Raw genomic sequence first — 20,799 nt, forward strand, 5'->3', positions numbered from 1 at the left:
AACCTATAGTGGTTGTCAAATTTAGTAACTAGTTAGTTGATTAACTGTAGGAGATTTCAGAAGGGCTATCTGATGAATGTTCAGTTCTTCATGCTAATTGTTCCCACATAAATACATGAGATTTATGATGGGAAAGCACTAGTGGTAATGGGTATGCAGCCAGTGCTTAATGCATGCTATGGTTTAGATATTCTCTGCCGTTGGTTAGTAGAAGTATTTCCTACTATGCAGGTGCATTCCAGGCAGAGGGAAGAGCAGGTGCCCAGACCCATGGGTGAGCTTGGATCCACATCACAGCTGGCTGAGAACAGCAGGAGCATAGCAGGGGAACCGGGGAGAAAGGGGAGGTGGAGATGTGAGCAATACTGAGTGTGGAGAAAGAAAAAAGGAACTGTCCATTCAGACTAGAAGGTGAGGAGGGCTTCAAAAACAAGATGACGTTAACTATTAATACTAGCATTCATTGAGATTTAGGACCTTAATCAACTGTTTAAAGTCCCTATATTAAAGTCTCCACTAGGAACCAGTAGCCTCGATGAAAGTTCTGACAATATTCACGAAAGTGTGAGAAAACTGGGCAATTGGATTCAAGTGTTTTCAGGAGAAGTTATCTTGGAGAAATATAATTCCCTACCTGTCTGCCATCAGCCTATGAAATGTATGGACATGCTTTTAATCTGGTGATGATTTAAGTGTTATAAATTAGTCTTTTATCCATATAACCTCAAAACTTATTAAAAAAAAGCAAAGTTCTTTATCTTATTTAACAAAGCTGACCGAGCATACCATGTGTCAGGTGCTGTTCCAAGGGCTTGCAAATAATTCCTCCTCTAATCACTGTGACAGCCTGATGGGAAAACCGAGGCTGGAGAGCTTGACAACTTGTTGCAGGTCTTAGAGCTAGGATTTGAACCCAGGCAGAGTGATACCAGGTTCTGTGTGTGTAGCCATAATGTTCCTCGAATTAAAATATCTGTAGATCATAGCACAGTTTTATTTTCTTCAATTCTTGTGGGCCCTGTCAACCTAAGCTTTCCAGCCATAAGTAAATATCCGCTTAGCATCTTGTATAGGAAGGATGTTTTCTTGGCAGTTCATGGAGTGGTCTTTTTTGCAGACTTACACAAAAGGTATGGAACTGGTTTTAGAGTGTGTGACTGGAGCAGTTGTGTACCAGTGGCCCAGGCAATGTCATCATTTTGATTTTTTAACTTTTAGAGTTGGGACAGGCAAACTTCAACCCATGGGTTAAATCCTGCTCACCATCTGTTTTTGTAAATAAAGTTTTATTGGAGCTAGCCATGTTCATTCATTTTCCCTTTATCCATCGCTGCTTTCTTTCTACAATGACAGTGGAGTTGAGTAGCTAAGACAGAGACCATATGGCCCAAAAAGCCAAAAATATGTATTGCCTGGCCCTTTGCTGGGAAAGTTTGCAAGCCCATGTTCTAAATTCTAGGTCTGTCCACAATGGTTGCCACTAGCTACATGTGCTGTCGAGTGCTTGTAATGTGACTGATGGGAATTGAGATGTGTTGTGAAGTATAAAACACATGCTGGATTCCAAAGACTTAATTACAAAAAAAGAAAAGGAAGGAAGGAAAGAAAGAGAAAACATGCAAAACACCTCATTAATTTTTTTATGTTGATTACATGTTGAAATGATAATATTTTGTATATTGGGTTAAGTAAATTATATTAAAACTAATTTTACCTGTTTGTTTCTACTTTTTTTTTTCCAACACGATGACTAGAAGATTTAAAGTGTGGCTCGCATTCAGTGCTGACCTAGATGCTGGAATTTGGAGGCTAGGTGACCCTTAGCAAAAGCCTGAAGGAGAGGGGATGGAAGAAGAGAGAAAATACTCTCTAGTATCTGCAGATGCTTTCCAAAAGCAATAAAATGTTTTATTCTTGTGGCTGTTCCTTATTCTAAGGAATACGCAAAAGAGGATGGGTTAGGATGCCTATAGAAAAGTTCTCTATGACGCAAACTCTGGCTAGGAGTTTGACTTGGGAAGGAATCCAGGAAGTGCCTGTAAAGGAGAGAGGTAGGGGATGGGGCCTGGAAGGGAAGGGAAGGAAGTCGAGAGAGGGCATGTCAAGGAATGGGTTGTTCCTTGGCACCTGGGCCCTGGCCCCCTGGGGCCTCCGGGGGAGACAGTGTAGAAGTTGGCTCCCAACCTGATGCCCAGGAAGCCAGGCTGCTGGTGCATCTCCTCCCTGCAACTGCCCATGGAGCACTGCTCCCAGGAGCAGCAGCCTTCCCTTTGTCTCCCCCAGATTGCCCTATCTGGGGCCGGATAAAGCCCCTGGGCAGAACGGTGCAGGTGCTTGAAGGAAAAAGCAGCCATCCAGCGGGAGGATGAGGCAGCTGGAGGGACAGGATTGGGCCCCTGCAGTGGCTGTACAGAAAACAAACTAAATGTTTGATCCTATAATTCAGAAGTTCAACATACATGTATCGTCCCCTCCAGTGGATGTATTCATTTCCCGTTTGATCTTAACAATAACATGGGTAGGTGGATTTTTCATTTACACGCATATCATGGGTGGGAAAACTGAGCCCAAGAGGCGTCAAATCGTTTGTCCAAGAGAGTTGAGGTATGAGTGGTCCAGCTGGGCTGGTGACGTCACACGTATGGCCACTCGTACCTGTCTCCTTAGGTTCCTGCAAAGCTCAACTCCACATGGTCTTGTAAATACATCAGAGTTTTCAAGGTGAGAGCAGGAAGTGAAAACCGTTTTTGCTGTACTCTGTAGCATTTTTTAGATATTCGTAGGAAAGTAGATACTCACATCCACTTAGTCACAAGACTCCAAGACCAAACAAAACTTCTCTTTTGTTCGAGACACAATAAAAATCAAGGGGTTTAGGACCCAGGATCTTAGCAAAGTTCAAATCCAGCCAGTCTCCCCAGCAGGGTTTGCACGCGTGGCTCTCGGGGCACTGGATTTTGTTACCTTCCCACTGACCTGCTCTCTTCAGGAGCATTGTCAGCCCCTGTGGTGCCACTTGGAAGCAAGTCTCTCTCCCAGCTTCATTTCACTTGATTATATTTCCTACTGACTCCGTAATTCTGTGTGGACTTGAATAACACTCATACCACTTAAATTTGAATAACCCCAAAGGATCCAGTCAGGTCAGTGTTTTTAAACCACAAGCTTCAGGCTATGTATTAGTCGATTAAAAACAGATTTTATATGTGATGTGTACTTAATAAAGGGAGGGGCAAGCAAGCAGATGTTTGTCAAATCTAAAAGGGTTAGATTGTATTTATTTGGCCCTCTACTGCTGACTAGCTTTAGAAAAATCATACCTGTGGCAATAGAACCTTAAACAGTTAGATGATGTATCTCCCTAGAAGTTTCCTGCTGTGACGGAGCAGCCAAAAATGAAAGTAAGTAAAAGGACTCCCTAAGATGAACCTAGCCAAAAGAAGTTGGCAAATATACCTCATCACAGACATATCGAAATCAAGGGCATCGAGTATTGGAATGCCTTAAAATTACTCTCTAGGCTGACCCTATAGTGATAAGTGGTTGCAATTCGTTTAATCCAAACAGTAGAAAAACGTGTTTACTTTTGCAGCTTTGTTAAGAGCTTTGAGAGCCAATTTTCCTTTGGTGTAAACATGAGATCATTAAGTTGCATCTGAATCACTCTGGCTCATTCTTTGGCTTGTTATTGTATCCCATCCTTTAAACTGAGAAATGTTGTTCTTCTTTAAATGTATCTTAATGGGGCCTTCATGAGTATTTCAAAGCCCAAACGGAAGGTTGCTTGCTGGTCATCCAGTCCGAGGGAAAAATGCACAGAAACCTCCCTCTGATCCCGAAACACATGAGAATTACAGATAAGATATTTTAAAACGTATTTTAAAGAATACATCACCAAGCTTCAAGTGGAAAGTATCCAAGGACCAAAAATAGAAAGGAAATATAGAATGGTGAGGGGAGGCTGAGGCTGTGCTGCTTACAAAGAAGTGGAGACCAGGTGGGGCCGGGGGGACCCGAGGGGAAGATGTTGGGGTGCCCCCTGCATGTGGCAGAAGCCGAGGGCTGTGCTGTCCCCTACACCTGCAGGCCAAAGTGCCCCACTCACACGCTTGTGCCCCATTCACACACTTGGGCCCATAGGGCACCCGCCACCTTCTCTGGAATTGAAGCCAGAAACAGATCCCATGGGAAGAAGCTAAGGCACTAAGCCAGACCGGGGTTATTATACTGTGAGTAAAGTGCCTTTACTGCACGTGGATGTCCTGGGGGAGTTCCCTCTTCAGGGGGTAAAAAAAACCTCAAGCCCAAGAAGGAACCTCAAGTACGAGTGTACAACTCAGCCAGCTGGACTGTGACAACTCCCAAACCATAGCACAGAGTGCACGGCAGATGAGCTGTCGGACAAAAATGACAAAACAAGACGAAACCCAGAGCCTTGGGAAACATTAAACAAAGCAAACACAGGAAAAGACGGACCTGCCTTTTCTCAAAAGAACATAAGAAAAAGTTGCTTAGCTCTTTGGAAATTATGAAGCGGGAATTGCATCCTTGGAACAGAAACAGAAAGTAATTCAACAAGAAAAGGAGGATGGGTTTTACCAAATGCATTGAAAATAGAAAATGCAGTCATCGAATTTTATGTTAAGTAGCTAGGTAATAGGATAAACAGACTAATAAACAAAACTTGTGTAAGAATAACCAAAGAGATTTCTGTTTCTGACATATGCATTTTAAGCATTAGATAAAAGTGATTCTTTTCTTTAATGCACCTTTCAAAATCTAAATTTTTAGAACACAGGGCAACTGAAAATTTTCATGAATAACATGATGAATTACCATCTTTGTGAAATGGTTAATTTTCAAAATCCCTCCTTCCAAATCTTCTTTCTTGGAAAGCATTGCAACTCTTAGGTCTGTTTTCTTTTCCATGAAATTGCCTTTCATTCCATGTCTTCATTGTATTTGTGGAACTATGTGTCTGCTAAAGCATACCATTTCCCTAACCCCCATGCCCTCTCACACCTCCCTGTTTGGAGCATAAGCCCTCATTCTGTTCCCTGCCTGGGGTCTGCTCTTCCCCACCCTTACCTCCACTTCCATTCCTTTTGCCCAAGCAATTCTCATTTTGTCCACCAAAAAAAAAAGCCACACTCATCCTTAAAGTCTCAGCTGAAAGGTGGTGTCCTCGGGGCCAGGCAGGCAGCCCTCATCTTTCCCCTTCTCTCGTTCGCAGCAGCTCCCTTCCAGTTACATAGCCAGCTCCTTGTGGGCAGACAGCCAGTATTTTTATTTTTGTTTTCTGTCTCTCTCTCTCCAATTCTGGCATATGATAGGCCAATACATATTTATACATACAATACATATTTGAATGAATGAAGGATAAAAATGAAGAATCTGCAGGTTGAGAAGCAATGGGGAAATCATGAGGAATCTTGATGAGTATTACCTCACCTGAGGGTGATTGTGGGTGAGAGTGAGATTAAATAGCTATTCCAGGGACCGTTCTATTTAATGCTCTAAAGAAATAGGGAATAAGTTAAATTCCTAGGCACGAGAGAGGCATGCTAAATGTAGGGTTTAAAGACATTTGGTCTAGAACTCACAGACAAAGACCAGAAGCACACAAAATGAAATATACTCTGGCCTAATAAACATCTGTGATGATGGCTTCTTACAAATGCCCATGAACAGCCATACTGTCAGCGATAGCTAGAGAATTCATTTTTATCCTAGTGATTGATCTCAGCCTGTCCCTAATATGGTGAAATCCTAAAATGCAATAGTAGTTGATTTGATGCCAACATTTCTTCCTTATATTGTTGCCATTTCTGATTCAGGTGAAGGAATATACATGGAGAAGACTAGAACCTTCTATCTTACTAGTTCAGGACCTAGAACTAATCTATCCCTAATTGTTCTCTTACGTATGTCCAAGTTAGTGCAAGAAACAGGGGCAGCAACAACTAAAAAGAAATTTGAACATTTCTAAAAGGATCTTTTAAATGCAACTTTTCAAAATTCAATTTAAATACTTGAAATTGCATAGGTTTCACTGGGGTTTCTGAAAAAAGCTAGTTTTTCCTAAGCATGAGTAACTTTGTGCACACAAAATATTACGTTTATGTAGAATGATATTTTTCCTTTCTTTTTTGAACAGCAAAACTTAGAGAGTAACCTCACCAACCTCATTAAGAGGAACACGGAACTGGAGACCCTGTTGGCGAAACTCATCCAAACCTGTCAGCATGTTGAGGTGAGTGTCTCTGGTACGTTCCATATGAAATCCGTGACATCAAGGGGTTTTGTACTCCCATCCTTTATATTTTTCAAATGGGACTCTTTCTTAAAATTAAATATTTTGCGGAAGACAAACGTATAAAATGGACTGTAGTGGGAGAGGTAGAACCTCAGAGACTCTCTCCTTCCTGTGTCCAGTCCTGCCCCCACTTCTAGCACAGCTCCCTCTCATCCGGCTTTATAGAGCATTCCTAATAATGTGGGTTTTGATCACCCTTACAAAGAAAAACAAACAAACAAAACTCCACTCATTAAAAGGTCTATGTTTTCTTCATAGAGTCTTCTAGCCTATGTGTTCTTCAGAGTCAACAGGAGTGACATTTGACTTCCTGGAACATATAATTCCTGGAGGGTTCCCAAGTTAGCTAAATTCTGAAAAGCAGAGGGCCCAGCCTCTCCAAGATTATCAATTAATTTCGTCCCCCTATCCTTTAGTGTGGACACGCCTTTTCAACATGAAAATGTCAGAATGGGCATTGCCCAAAGATCCCTAGAGAGACTGGAAGAAGGATTACTGGAGAAGGAGAAGGTATGACAGAGAACATGGAATTTAACAAATGAGTATGGCTGCTGAATCACTATATTAATATTCCTTCTAGGCACCAGCGTTTTAGAGCAGCTAGAAGGGAAAAATCTGAGAGGGTGAAATGTTAGCCCATGACAAACGCTGGGATCTGTCCTGTAACAACTTACTGAAGTGTGCTTTGACAATTATTGCTTTTTTTTCTTTGCTTTGTATGTATATTTTACAATTAAAAAAACGGTTAAAAATTAATTTTTTAGAAAGGTCTGTGGTAAAAGCATCTTGCTTGTCAGATCCGTATCTATGAAATTGACCATAATTCCAACAACAGCAGAACTGTCAATAACTTCACACTGCATATGGGAAATGAACATCAATATCGATTCTTTAATATGATATTCAGTGTCCTCTACTGTCTCCTCCCAACCTGTCTTTCCTCCTACGCCATGCCATATACTTAGACTGAGCTAGTGCTGGGTCACCATGCTTTCGAGCCTTCCATCCTTGCACACAGCAGTTCCTTCTGCCTGGTAGCTCGTGCCACCCCCTCCACCCTGTGTCTACTTGTCCAAATCCTCCCTATCCTTCAAGACCCAAGTCAAGTGGTGCTTCCATTGTAAAGGTTTCTCTGGTGCCTGGATCAGAGGATTTCTCCTTTCACTAAGTCATATAAAAATTTTTTTTTAAACATTTTTCATTGTGAAATATAACCTATATGCAGAAAAAATGATAGATTTCAAAGATTTCAACAAGCAGTTATAGAACAAACTTCAAAGTTTGTATGGGTACAGTTCCACAATTTCAAGTGTTTCCTTCTGGCTGCTCTAAGACACTGATGGCTAAAAAGAAATATCAATATAATGACTCAGCAGTCACACTCATTTGTTAAATCCCATCTTCCTGGTTACAACTCCTCCCTCTCCTTTGATCCTTCTCCCACCCTTTAGGGATGTTTGGGCAATGACCATTCTAACATCTTCATATTGAGAAAAGGGGTGTTGACATTATAGGGTAAGGGGATGCGATTGGTTGATGCTCTTGGAGAGACTGGTTCCTCTGGGTTTCAGGACTTATCTGGCCTAGGAACCATCTGGAGGTTTTAAGTTTCTGAAAAATAAACTGAGTGAAACTATTACAGAGTCTCTGATAGAGGCCAGGGCATTCTTTAAGGTTTTTAGGAATCCTCCTGGTTTGGGGCTTGGCATGCCAAATCACAGAAAGTTTTATCAATAATCTGTTTAGGATTTTTGTCACTACTTCAAGGCTGGGTCAGTTCTTGTAACTGGAATGCAAAGTCTTAGGGGATGGGGATGAGATCTTATTCTCTGTGGATTGCACAGACTCTAGGGCAGTCGTTTCCACACGGGGTGAGTTTGTCGTGAACAAATATGCATGATGACACTCCAGATAGCCAATCCGAACATTGTCTGAATGATTGCAGTCTCAGCCCCAGATAATACCTAACTTTGGAGTAGCAAATGATTTTGTTGTTTACACTTTAAAGATTTGACAGTAACTCTGTTTTCACCATAGCAGTCCTTTTTATCATCTAATCAGTAATTATACGTTTATGGCCCCCTATGTGCCCATAATTGTGCCAGTAGGTGCACAATACAGTAAAAAATGATAACAGCCTATGTGTTTGAGAACAGTGTGTACACAGATAAAAACACAAAGAACAGTAGAGTAGCTGATGACATAATGAGCTAGAAGAATGCTACATTTACTTGAATGCGTAAGATACATGGTTTTTGCACAGAGTAATATCTTTGAAATTGGGCTGCTTCTGAAAACTAATGGTGGGGTATAGTTTAAGTTGGCAGCAGTTTTTATTACTTAATGTCATATAAAATAAGGGTGAGATTTACAATCACTAGTATCTTAGATGGGATGAATTATGATATGGGACTTCATAATTCAAAGAGAGAGGGAGAAAGAAAAAAATAATAAAATTTGCCTGAGACTTTCTGGAGAAGACACCTCTTGCAGATTTTATGACTGTTTTTCAGAATACTTCAGGTATTGGGGTGCTAGGTTATTCATGAGTACAATTTTGTTTTCCAACGATACGTTCCTCAGCATCATAAAGATGACCAAATATTGCTTTCACATCCCATCAGTGTGGAAACATCTCGATTATGGAAATGTGGGTGTTTTGATGGAAGTAAAGAAAATACTTTTTGTTCATAAAGATTGCACTTTCGGTTACAAATTTCACTGGTTAATGGAGAACCGCAGGAATTGGCAACTGTTTTCAAGTCCGAATTTGTCATGACTTCTGCTGGAAGTCATAACAAATAGGAACTGGAGCATTCCCCTCCTCTCCCCAGACCACAAGTCACTCCAGTTGCCCGCCATTGGAGGGTGTGGAGGAGAGGTGGGGAGTTGGAGAGAGACGATGGGAAAGAATAGGGGAAATTGGAGCGCCGTGTAGAGGGAGACAGGGAAGAAGAGCTGGGCAGGAGCTCCTGGGTTGGAACTAGAGCCCCCCCTCCCCCCTCCCCCCTTCCCCCCACCCCCACCGGCTTAAAGAACTCCCACAGACATCCCAGTCATGGGTGTTGAATAAGCCAGGAGGATGCTGGCAGCAGTGAAGGCAACAGCACATTGCGCTACTCAAACCTTTCTAACCCTCTGCTGAAACTGCGTTCCCTGTTGGCAGCATCTCACCAGAGAACATTTTGAGCCTTCTTGATAGCACAACATTGTAAATAACAGTGAACAAGCATAATGTTTTCATTATTACAAAGTAATACAAAGTAAAGTGAATATGTATTTTAGTAATAAATGGATGAACAAACTGGAATGATCCATGTGCTTTATTTTATTTTAATGATGTGATGGCATTTGATGTTTATTTAGGACAAAGAGAAAGAATTATTTCTCCTCAACCAAAAATTTACCTGTGTTTTATGGGGAGCCTTATAAACGCTTTATGATTTGGGTGATTATTTCATTCAATTTCAGCTAGTTATTTCTTAAAGCATTAGTGTCTGGTTTCCATTATGCCTTGTAGTGGTTTCAGAGCAACTTCCTTGTTCCTGAAGCAATATTAGTCTGGCATGAATTTGCAAACTGTTATTCCTCCTAACATGATGTAAAATTATATTCTATGATTCAGTAATTTCAAATGATAGTTGGATGTTTTATTCAGGAAATTTTCATGGAAAATTTACTTTAATTTCGAGATTAGATACCATTTTAGTTCATACATAGGCATTTAAAATAAGGCTACTGCTGAATTGATTGTAGATTTGCAGATAAATACAAATATGCCATTAGAAGTTATCCTAGACAAGGAATAAGGAATACTAATTCCTTTCTCTGTTCTTGTTTCTGTGTGAATCCTTTGGCATGGAAAGAAATGTTTATGGATGGCCAAATTTGGCATTCGGGAATTTTATTGTAGCAACAAATTAATGCAATTAATTATGACTAGAAATATAATGATATTAGCACTATCTACTTTTCATTTGTTCCTTTATTCGTAATTATTAATATTCTCAAAGTATAATTTTCAAAAAATTGAACACCCAGTTCTCAAACGAATGTCAAATGAATCCATGTCAAAGATTTATTCAACTTATTAATGAAGGAGTTAGCAGGAGGATAAAGTAGGTTCGAAGAAGGATACGAGAAACTGGTACATGCCTGTGTGTGTACATGTGTATATGTGTTCGAAGACATACGTGTGTGTGAGAGAGAGAGAGATTTTTAGGGGATAAAGAATGCTAAAATAAGGTGGCTAAATTAGATACAAAATGTCCTTTAGGGCAATAAAGCCATAACAGTTGGGCAAATTTGCTTATGTACCATCCGTTTTCTACAAATTAACATCTAACTTTGCTGAGTCCAAATCATCAGTACTAAATAGAAAGTCAAACTGTGTTACATTCCAGTTGTGAGAGTCAGGTAACCCTTGCTTAGGTTAGCCTGGTAGAGTATGCCCTAGAATGACACAGGAAGGATACACAGTCATCTTTTTTACCTTTTCCCCCCGACTTCTGCATAATTTTGCTCCACGTGATTTTCTTCTCTTTCTGTTCTGGAGACTGTTGGCCTACAAGCTACTTTTGCTACACTAATATTTCTGGATGAAGGTGCACATTTTTGTCGGGTCAGTTACCTTAATCTGTTGAAGCATCATGCCGGTTTGTTCATGCCATTAGTGGAAATGGAGCATCCATCGTGTGTGTGCTGCACTGTGCTAGCTTCCTAAGGACCCTGCCTACAGGGAGCTTAAAGATAAAAAAAAAAAAAAAAAGCAACTGCCATAACATAGAAAGTAGAAAATGGCACCGTCAGTGAGATGTGGGTCACATAGTTTGGAATGGCCGAGAAGCAAGAGATCACTCCCAGCTGGGGCAAGAGGTAGCATGTGATTGCAGCCTGCCTTCAAGAGTAGACAACCTTTGAGTTTATGGAGGGAGGGGTGAGACACTGCTTGGGGGGCAAACGAAGTTATGAGGATGGAAAATTGAGGAAGGTATAGAAGCAAAGCAAGTAGTTCCTTCTGTGAGTCACGACAAGTGTGCGAAGGGGGACAGAAGACAGCTTTGGAGAGATGGAAGCAGAGTGCGCTTTCATATTGCAGCTGAGGTGGAACTGTGTTTAGCCTTAATGGTTAGATGAGGAGTCAAGACATGCAGATCCTTTGACAGCTCACATTTCCAATTGGCATCCCGAGCTCTTTTCAGCCGTTTACAAAGTATGTTTGTTGGGAAAATAATAGGCATATCTTAGTGCAAGACAATAAAAAAAAATCCAAGGGAAAACATCACAGTACTAGTAAACTCCAAAAAGGTAGTGGAATTTGTAAGGAACCAGGGTGCTATTTTTTTAAATCAGTGCAGTGGAAAAGTATTTCCTCGTTCACGACCTAGGTTCCTAGACTGCATTTCTTCCTTTTCCCCTTCCTGAAGGTGTTCCTGAATTGGGATAAGAGCATTCCTAAGAAAAATATTTCCCACGCCAGCTGGAGGTGAAAAACTCCCCAAGGCAACCCTTAATCACTGGAAATTAAATGAATGAAGTCCTTCCCACCAGCTCCTGAAGGAAATGTCACACCCTCACAAGTCCACACCTCCTTCCTGGGATTCACCTCTGCTTTTCTTTAGAATGGAAGAGTTTGAAGGTCCCACCCCCACCCCATTGTTTTCATAACTTTGAAAACGTGGCAAATGAAATGGCTTTTTGATACTAAGTAAATGCTAAACTTTGAAACTTAAGAGGATGGAGGGGATGAAGACCAAAGCATTTGGAACTCACCAGGCGGAAGCTTTGACAAAGCAACTTCAGGATGTCTCTCTAGAAAGGTTTGTGTAATTTGGTAGCTGCGATTCTAAAATATAATGGGTTTCTGGTGACTTCATGAGAGGAGTGCAGTAGAAAACTCTCTTGGGATGAGTTTGTAGTTAATTATATGTGGGATAAAGGACAAGCCTCGGAGAAGTGATCAACATGTTGGTCAGCTGCAGGACATCACTTTTTCCAGGTGATATCAGGACCTTCATCGTTACCTCTCCCCTCTTGAGTTCTCTTTTAAGAATCAGATGGCTTAGTTTATTAGCCGTGCCAATATTTAGGATCACTGGCGTATAGCAAATTCTCCACGCATTCTGAGAATCAAGTTCTTTCACAATGACTCTATCACCATGACACACAAGGGACATTCACTTGGGTAGTACAGGTGACCGACTACCAAACCCATAGTGAGACCAACTGGGAAAGGGTGACTACTCCCTATAGTACTTTAGAGAAGAAAAAGTAGAGCTGACTCACCACCTTCATCCAAGGTCATCCTGGAAGGACATTCTCTAACTCAGCATCCCTCAACACTCTCCTTGAAGTACCTGGCTGACCATTTGCCCCTTTGCCTTTTTTTTTGCCTCGTTCATAATCCTTTATTTATTTATTTATTTATTTGTGTTTCTTATGCCATTGTTATTGTTTTTCTCACTGAATTTTTAAACTAACTTTTCCTTTATTTTAATGGGAATTTTGCTTTCTCTGAGTTTTTTCCAGTACTCTTGACATGTAGAGTGACAAACTTCTGTGTTCAAAGTGCTATTTACTAAGATCTCGGCTCAAATGCTGGACTGTAAATCGAGAGAGGGTGAGGGTGTTGTGGGTACAGTAGCTTATAAGAACTTGTAAGAACTGACTTGGCAAATGGATAGGGCTCTGTAAAGGACTTTTTCCATCATTCAACAAGCCCTGAAAGCACTCAACTGTAAGCTTTAAAATATGGAAAAATAGCTGAGTTAAAAAAGAAGGATGAACCATTATCTTACAGTTAGTTGTTTTTGGCACAGTTTTAGAATGGCAAAGTACTCTCTACCTCTGTGGTTGGCAATTGCTTCATCCAGAGCCACTGGATGATGATGAGCAGCATTCAGACAAAAATAGGCTGTCACAAATATTTAACTGTAAAATGTGTGGAGAAGTGTTTGATCTTGTATGAAGTGTATCATGCTGGGGGCAGATTTGATTGTCCAAAGTTAAAATCCACTAGCACTTGCATATAGAATCAGATTCCTGCCCAATTTGAGCCCCTGTGAGAGTACACTCAAAGTATCATTGGATTTAGATTCCAGGCCTCATTAAACCACATTTTGCAACTCACAGTCAGCCATGGTTCTCCATGTGGAATGCTCTGGATTGGTGATAATATGAAGGTGCAAATATGGTGGCATTCAGAAAATGAATTACAATGAAACACTATGGTAAAAGCTGATTTCCCAAGGTCAGGTCTTAGGATCCCCATAACAAAGAAGGAAAGGAACCCTTGGCCCACACAGAAGTTCATTGTCTCTGGGGAAGATTCATTTTTGACTCCTGCCTGAGTATAATGGCTGTGTATCCTGTTTATGCCACCAAGTTTGCTAAAATTAACCAAACTTAGTTTTCCTCTCTGGGTATTGTTTAATTTTTTACTAAAGTGGTATCTAATAAAAACTTGAGCATCTTCCCTTAGGTTAAATGCCTTTAACTTAAAAAAAAATGTTTGATTCATAAAGGGCATCAGGTCCTATAACTTGGGTATATTCATGAGGAATAATTGGGAGTTATCAGTAAGTCTCTTCAGTATTTTGGAATAAAGGGGGTTAATCTCATGAACGAATGTATGAATGAATAAGAGGCTTGTATTAGCTAATTGGCACTACTTTCAGAATAAGATTCCCAAGTTTCAGCTTCCAAATGTTAAAAAAATTATGTCCAAGTATTTGATCATCTGCTAATCTTTCTAGTTTGGATGGAGTGAACTATTGTGTCACATTCAAAATCTTACCAGTTTTCTTAGATTGGAATATGATCATGTATACAGGCCTCTGAAGACAGCCTCTCTGGCATATTTGACTTCAGTAGAGTCAAACGCTTAAATGTGAAGTAATCAGCCATCACTGGGGGCCCAACAGATGAACAGTGACAAGGAGGACAGAAGTCATGGTTTAATCCAGACTCTCCCCACAAGAGAAGAATTCGTTATTAGTCTTCTCTACACTATCCCACACATAACCTCCTTCCCTTGAAATTTTTACCCACTTGACTACAGAAGCAGAGATGTTTCTGGTATGATCTAAAGAATCCCAAGAATGGCTGTGACAAATTCAAAATGGCAACTGCCATTTAGTTCTAAGACCACTTTCCCTCAAGACGGTCTTGAGATGGACTTGACTGGTTGGACCCAGATGAGGGAACCTGAGGTGAGAGAGGAGTGATCTGAGCTGTGGAAGTGACTGTCAGATGGGAGGGTGGGTCCTGTTCGGGAACCCTTCCATGCCGTTCACAGACAAGCAGGGGCCACACCATCAATCCACTGTTTTGTTACTGAGCCAACCTCTTTGGCTTATGAGTCTTAATATCTAGTTTAAACGATTTTCCTCAATAAATAAATAAATATCAAATTATTTTATTTACGGCACTGAAGTTATCTCTGTATCTAAGATAATCACAGTTTATGAGAGAAATGGGACACATCAGCTCTTACCTTCATTTCACTGACTTCTATTTGTAGTTGCTAGATGCCATAGGAAAAACTGAAGAGCTTTGTTCTAATTTTGAAATTCCCCAGCAAAATAATTGAGCCATGCATGTAAAATGGTCGTTAACAAGGATGCAATTGTAGCACTGGTTATTTTTGTTTGAAACAGAAATATGAAATTTTAAGTTCAGCTACTTACAAAGCCTGAGGCTACCACTGAATGTAAAAGGCTCTCAGTGAGGAGCCACACAAATAAAGAAGCTTTACAACCAAGTGAGGTAACTTCCCACCCTAGGAATTTATGATAGAGCTTTTATTGTGCTTTTAAAAGTATTTCTATTGGCTGTAACATCAGATTCATATATAAGAGGTGATAAAAACTATCATAGTAGCTGAATTCTCTGACTTGACAAGCTAGGCATTAGGCTGTGATAAATACATTCAAGGAAGCCCCCTATCAACTTAGGTAGGTTTGGGCAGATAGCTCCTCGTCCACCCTTAGGGGTGTCTGGAGGTGAGGATTTCCGCATAGAGTGCTTGCAGTTCCACAACAAGGTGGAACCTGTAGTGTTGGGAAAGCAAAAGTTCTAGACCGTGTGCAAATATGGACTAAAAACAGTAGCAAGCACTTGAGAAGCTCCTGCCATCACTTCCTGACTTAATTCTCTCAATAACCTTTGAAGAGAAATGTCATTAAAATGACCTTTGAAATGTGTTCTGAAACCGGATATAATAAGAATCAGCCAGTAAAGAAATGGGTTGAATCTAACCAGGTAGTAAAAGACCTGGGAGTGGTTACTGAACTTCTGCTACCCAAAAGCAGGTGGTAAGGTTGAAAGGGATGATTTGAAAGTTGAGTTCTCACTGGGGCTGACATGGCAACATGTAGTTCCATCTCTTGGGGGAACTGGAAGCCCCTGTTGTGCCTAGGAGTGAGTATGCATCTGTGGTACTGGTAGGATCTGCTAGTCCACAAGTCCCATGAACTGTTCTCAGATGTTGAACCACTAATAACAGCCAAAAGTTGTCAACCAATAACTTCAGCTCAGTTCAGAGGATAACCTCACCTACCTAAGAAGATAACCATTACTTGTTGACCTGGTAACTTTAACTTCTTTGAGATGATAAATTTGATTCCTTTAGTAAATCTATCTTTCTCCCTCCTTCCCCCAAAGTCAGAAATACATATAAAGATGAAAACTTAAATAAAATCCATAGAACCTCTCTGTCTCTCTGTCTCTGAACCTCCCCCCCCGCCCCATATATATATATACGTTTTTTTTTTCCACATGGGCAGGCACTGGGAATTGAACCTGGGTCTCCAGCATGGCAGGCGAGAACTCTGCCACTGAGCCACCGTCACACCACCCTAGAACCAATATTTTGTATTGCAATTTAGAAATTAAAATATATGTTTGTGTATTATTTCTAACATTTGAGAGAATATTTCATATTTAGACAAATGTAGCAGATTAGCTTTGAGATTCCAATTTGAAATATGTAATAGATTTTAGACCTATGTCTTGAAGTTGAAAGTATAAGATAGTTTAAGTATAAATGTAATATGGGAACATTCAAGAGAAGTTGAGTTTCAGTATGTTTGTAAGTATAATTTATTAGATTTACCAAAGTTACTAAGGATTTGGGAAGGTTTGACTTGTTAGGGTTTTAATTTTATTCCATTAAGCGTTTGAAAGGTTTACAAAGTCAATTTAAATTTGTTATATTTATAAAGGCAGTTTAAGATATTATAGGAATTTGGTGATAAAAATCAGAACAAGGATTACCCATGGGGGAATGGATTGGCTGAAAGTGGTATGTGGCTACTTTCTGGGGTGATGGAGATGTTTATATCTCCACTGGGCTGTTGGTTATGCAGGCGTGTGCACTGGGCAAAGCCCATGTCCTTTAACATCTATGCATTTCCCTCTATGTAAATTATACCTCGATTTAAAAATTTGTGCAGGAATTTAATCAGCTAATTTATAAGCAGGCTTGATTATTTAATGGTGTTCAGCCTATGCAACTTGAGTTAATCAAACATCAATTCAAAGACCCCCTGAGATTGATTATTCTCAATTTTATAAAATTTATTGGATTTATGAATAGAATAATTAAATTTGTACTTTGAACTTACAGGCGTAAGGAAAACTACATAGTGATTTGCTGATATGAATGCAGTCCTTGGGCAAAAACCCTCATAGTCTGTAGGTCCCTCTCTCTTTCCTCATAGTTGGGTTGGGAAGCAGGCACGTGTCTTGTTCTGCTAGTAGCTCCTGCACATGGCTGTTGGTGGAAGAATGCAACATTCCTAGAAAGAACGACTACCAACAGCTGCCATCCTCCCGTCCTTCTAGCACTAGCTCATTTGCAGAGATGAGTGTGTCAGCTGAATTCTCACCCAGCAAGAGCTCTTCGTGAGAAGACAGTATTGAGCAGTGTTTCTCTGGTGGCATATTGCAGCCGCCCCAAATCCCTGGAGGCCCTAGATGGATTGGCGATGCGGACAAATGCCGGTGGCTCCCAGCCAGCACCAGGGCCCTGCCGGGAGAAGAGCGCTAAGACAGAGCTCTCCATTGGGTTGTACTGAGCCCTGAAGGGAGGTCACGGTGGGGAATCCCCCTTCCCTCATAAACCTGGATCTTTCCTTTTAATTCTGTAGGAAGCCTTTGTCCCTTCTGGTTGGTGAAAGAAAAACTGAACAGATAGCCACTTTGAATCAAGCTGAGGGAGAAACTCTTAAAAAGAATAATTCTGTACATGTAGGTTGAATAGTCAAACTAGGTCTGAAAAGGCTTTCTACGGTAACGTTCTCAATATCTGACTCTCCTGATCCCACCCTAACCCCCAACCCCCAACGCGCGCACACCGTAAAGCCTCAAAACCCACAAGGAAACAATACCTGAATTCTGTAGTCTTTTCCTTTTCTCTTCCAGGCCAGGTTAGGTTCTCTTCTCACGTATCCTTTTGGCAAAGCCCATCTTGTACCATGACTGAGCCCTCCGATTTCCCTCCCTCCTCCCCCGTAACTTCTACCACCACCACCATTTCCAAAGAAAACACTAAGAGAAAGAATAAGCACGTACAGCTTCAAAGAGAGGTGACAAAGGCCCACTAGGACAAAGATATAAAGGGAGTCAATGATAAGAAGATGGGGTCAAGCAAGGGACCTCTCTGGCCAAAGTTCAACTTCCTGAGTCCCCTGTTTACTTTAGCTGGCCTCTGCGTGAGCTCAGCCACAGCTATCTCTTGCAAATGGCCCCAGAAATGCTTTTCCCAGGGGGAAGTAAGATAGAACTGGCTCTGGTGTTTTTCCCCACTCATAGATAACCAATTCAGTGACATGCCCACTGAGCCCTGCTTATTGTTAAATCCTCAACTCCTTCCTGTCCTACAGACCTTCTCAGTTTTCCCTCTGTGCTGCTGCTTCTGCTCCTCTTTCTCTCCCCTGGGTTTCCTGACCCTCTTCTTGCCCACTGTGATCTCCAAAGACCAATTCACCTCCATATTCTGCATGAAACTTTCCCCAGCAATTCAGACACTGACCTCCCTACTTCTGAAACCCTTTAGAACCAGACTGCCCAATCAAAATAGAATAGAGCTACATATATAATTTGAAATTTTCTAGTAACAATATTAAATAAAAAGTTTAAAGATCAGATAAAATCAAATTTACTAGCATATACATTATGCAATTTTATTGAGATAGATTCACATGTCAAACAATCCATCCAAAGTGTACCATCAGTGACTTTCAGTATAATCACAGAGTTGTGCGTTCGTCACCACAATCAATTTTAGAACATTTTCATTATTCCAAAAAGAAAAAACCCATACCCCTTAGCAATCACCTCTCAATCCTCTGTCCTTACCCAGCCCTACATAGCCACTATAGATTTATCTAATTCTGTCTCTATAGATTCATTTATATTTCATATGAATGGAATCATACAATCTGTAATACTTGATGTCTGGTCTCTTTACCTAGTATAATCTTTTAAAATTATTACTACTTATAATTAGAGAGGTTGTAGGTTTACAGAAAATCATGTAAAACTAGCTAGTGATGTTGAGCATCTTTCCATATGCTTTCTGGGTTGTTTGTCTTTTGCTGAGCTGTAGGATTTCTTTCTATATTCTGGATATTAAACCTTGACCACATGTGGTTTCCAAGTGTTTTCTCCCATTAAGCAGTTTGCCTTCTTGATTATTGGAGAGTAATCATGGTGTATGGAACCGTTGTAGAATCTCAGATAGAGCCTTAGGTGTTCTTTAGGTTTGGCAGGAATGGTTTTGGTCAGGGTTTGGCAACCATGATAAATAACCGTATCTAACTGAAGCGTGCTAAGAGCAGCCTCCAGAGTAGCCTTTCGACTCTATTAGAGCTCTCTCAGCCACTGATGCCTTATGTGTTATACTTCTTTCCCTGTTTTTTGGTCAGGAAGACATTTGACAAAGTCCTTTGAAGCACAAAAGTTTTTCATTTTGAGGAGGTCCCCTTTATTTTTTTCTTTCATTGCTTGTGTTCCACGTGTAAATGCTAAGAAACTATTGCCTATTACAAGATTTTGAAGATGCTTCCCTACATTTTCTTCCAGTAGTTTTATAGTCCTGGTTCTCATATTTAGGTCTCTGATCCATTTTGAGTTAATTTTTGTATAAAGTGTGAAATAAGGGTCCTCTTTCATTCCTTTGCATATGGATATCCAATTCTCCCAGCACCATTTGTTGGAGAGATGATTCTGTCCCAGTTAAGTGGTCTTGGCTGCTTTGTCAAATATCAATTGGGCGTAGATGAGAGGGTCTATTTCTGAACTCTCAGTTCAATTCCACTGGTCAATACATCTACCCTTATGCCAGTACCACGCTGTTTTGACCACTATAGCTTTGTAATATTCGTTAAAGTCAGTAAAGTGTGAGACCTACAAGTTCATTTTTCTTTCTCAAGATGTTTTTAGCTATTCAGGGCACCTTGCCCTTTCAAGTAAATTTGATTTTTGGCTTTTCTGTTTCTGAAAAGTGAGCTGTTGGAATTTTGATTGGGATTGCATTGGCTCTGGAAATCAGTGGGGTAGAATGGATATCTTAATGATATTTAGTCTTCCAATCCATGAAGATGGAATATCCTTCCATTTATTTAAGTCTCCTTTGACTTCTTTAAACAGTGTTTTGTAGTTTTCCGTGTAGAAGTCCTTTGCTTAAATTTATTCTTAATAAAGAATATTTGATTCCTTTAGTTGCTATTGTAAATGCAATTCTTTTCTTGATTTCCTTCTCAGATTGCTCATTACTAGTGTATAGAAACACTACTGATGTTCACATGTTGATCTTGTACCCCGCCGCTTTGATGTACTCATTTATTAGCTCTAGTAGCTTTGCTGTAGATGTGGCGTGGGGGTGGGGGTGCTTTCTATGTATAGGATTATGTCAGCTGCAAATAGTGAAAGTTTTGATTCTTCTTTTCCAAGTTGAACGCCTTTTATTTCTTTTTCTTGCCTAACAGCTCTGGTTAGAACTTTTAGCACAGTGTTGAATAACGATGACAGTGAGCATCCTTCTCCAGATCTTAGAGGGAAAGCTTTCAGACTTTCACCACTGAGTACCATCGTAGCTGTGGGTTTTTCATATATGCCCCTTACCACATTGAGGAGGCTTCCTTCTATTCTTACCTTTCAAAGTGTTTTTATCAAGAAAAAATGCTGGATTTGGTCAAATGCCTTTTTTGCATCAACCTAGATGATCATGTGATTTTTTTTCCCTTTCAGTTTGTTAATGAGGGTATTACATTAATAGATTTTGTGTGTGTGTGTGTGTGTTGAACCAGCCTTGCGTACCTCAGATAAAACCCACTTGGTCATGGTGTATAATTCTTTTGGATTCGATTTTCAAGTACTTTAAGTTTTTTTGGCATGTATATTCATTAGAAAAATTGTATCTTTTCTTGTGGTATCTTTGTCTGGCTTTGGTATAAGGGTGATGTTGGCTTCATGCCACC

General features: G+C 40.3%; 1 protein-coding gene across 3 annotated transcripts in view; it reads left to right on the forward strand.

Annotated features, from left to right (window-relative positions):
* The window catches only part of MID1 (midline 1), a 349,759-nt gene that overhangs the window by 269,278 nt on the left and 59,682 nt on the right, over nt 1–20,799 (forward strand). For all 3 annotated transcript variants that reach the window (XM_077146131.1, XM_077146132.1, XM_077146133.1), the window contains exon 3: nt 6,158–6,253. In XM_077146131.1, coding sequence (XP_077002246.1) covers nt 6,158–6,253 — 96 coding nt within the window. The remainder of the gene's footprint in view (nt 1–6,157; nt 6,254–20,799) is intronic.

Source organism: Tamandua tetradactyla, chromosome X (assembly GCF_023851605.1).
Source record: "Tamandua tetradactyla isolate mTamTet1 chromosome X, mTamTet1.pri, whole genome shotgun sequence".
Classification (NCBI taxonomy): domain Eukaryota; kingdom Metazoa; phylum Chordata; class Mammalia; order Pilosa; family Myrmecophagidae; genus Tamandua; species Tamandua tetradactyla.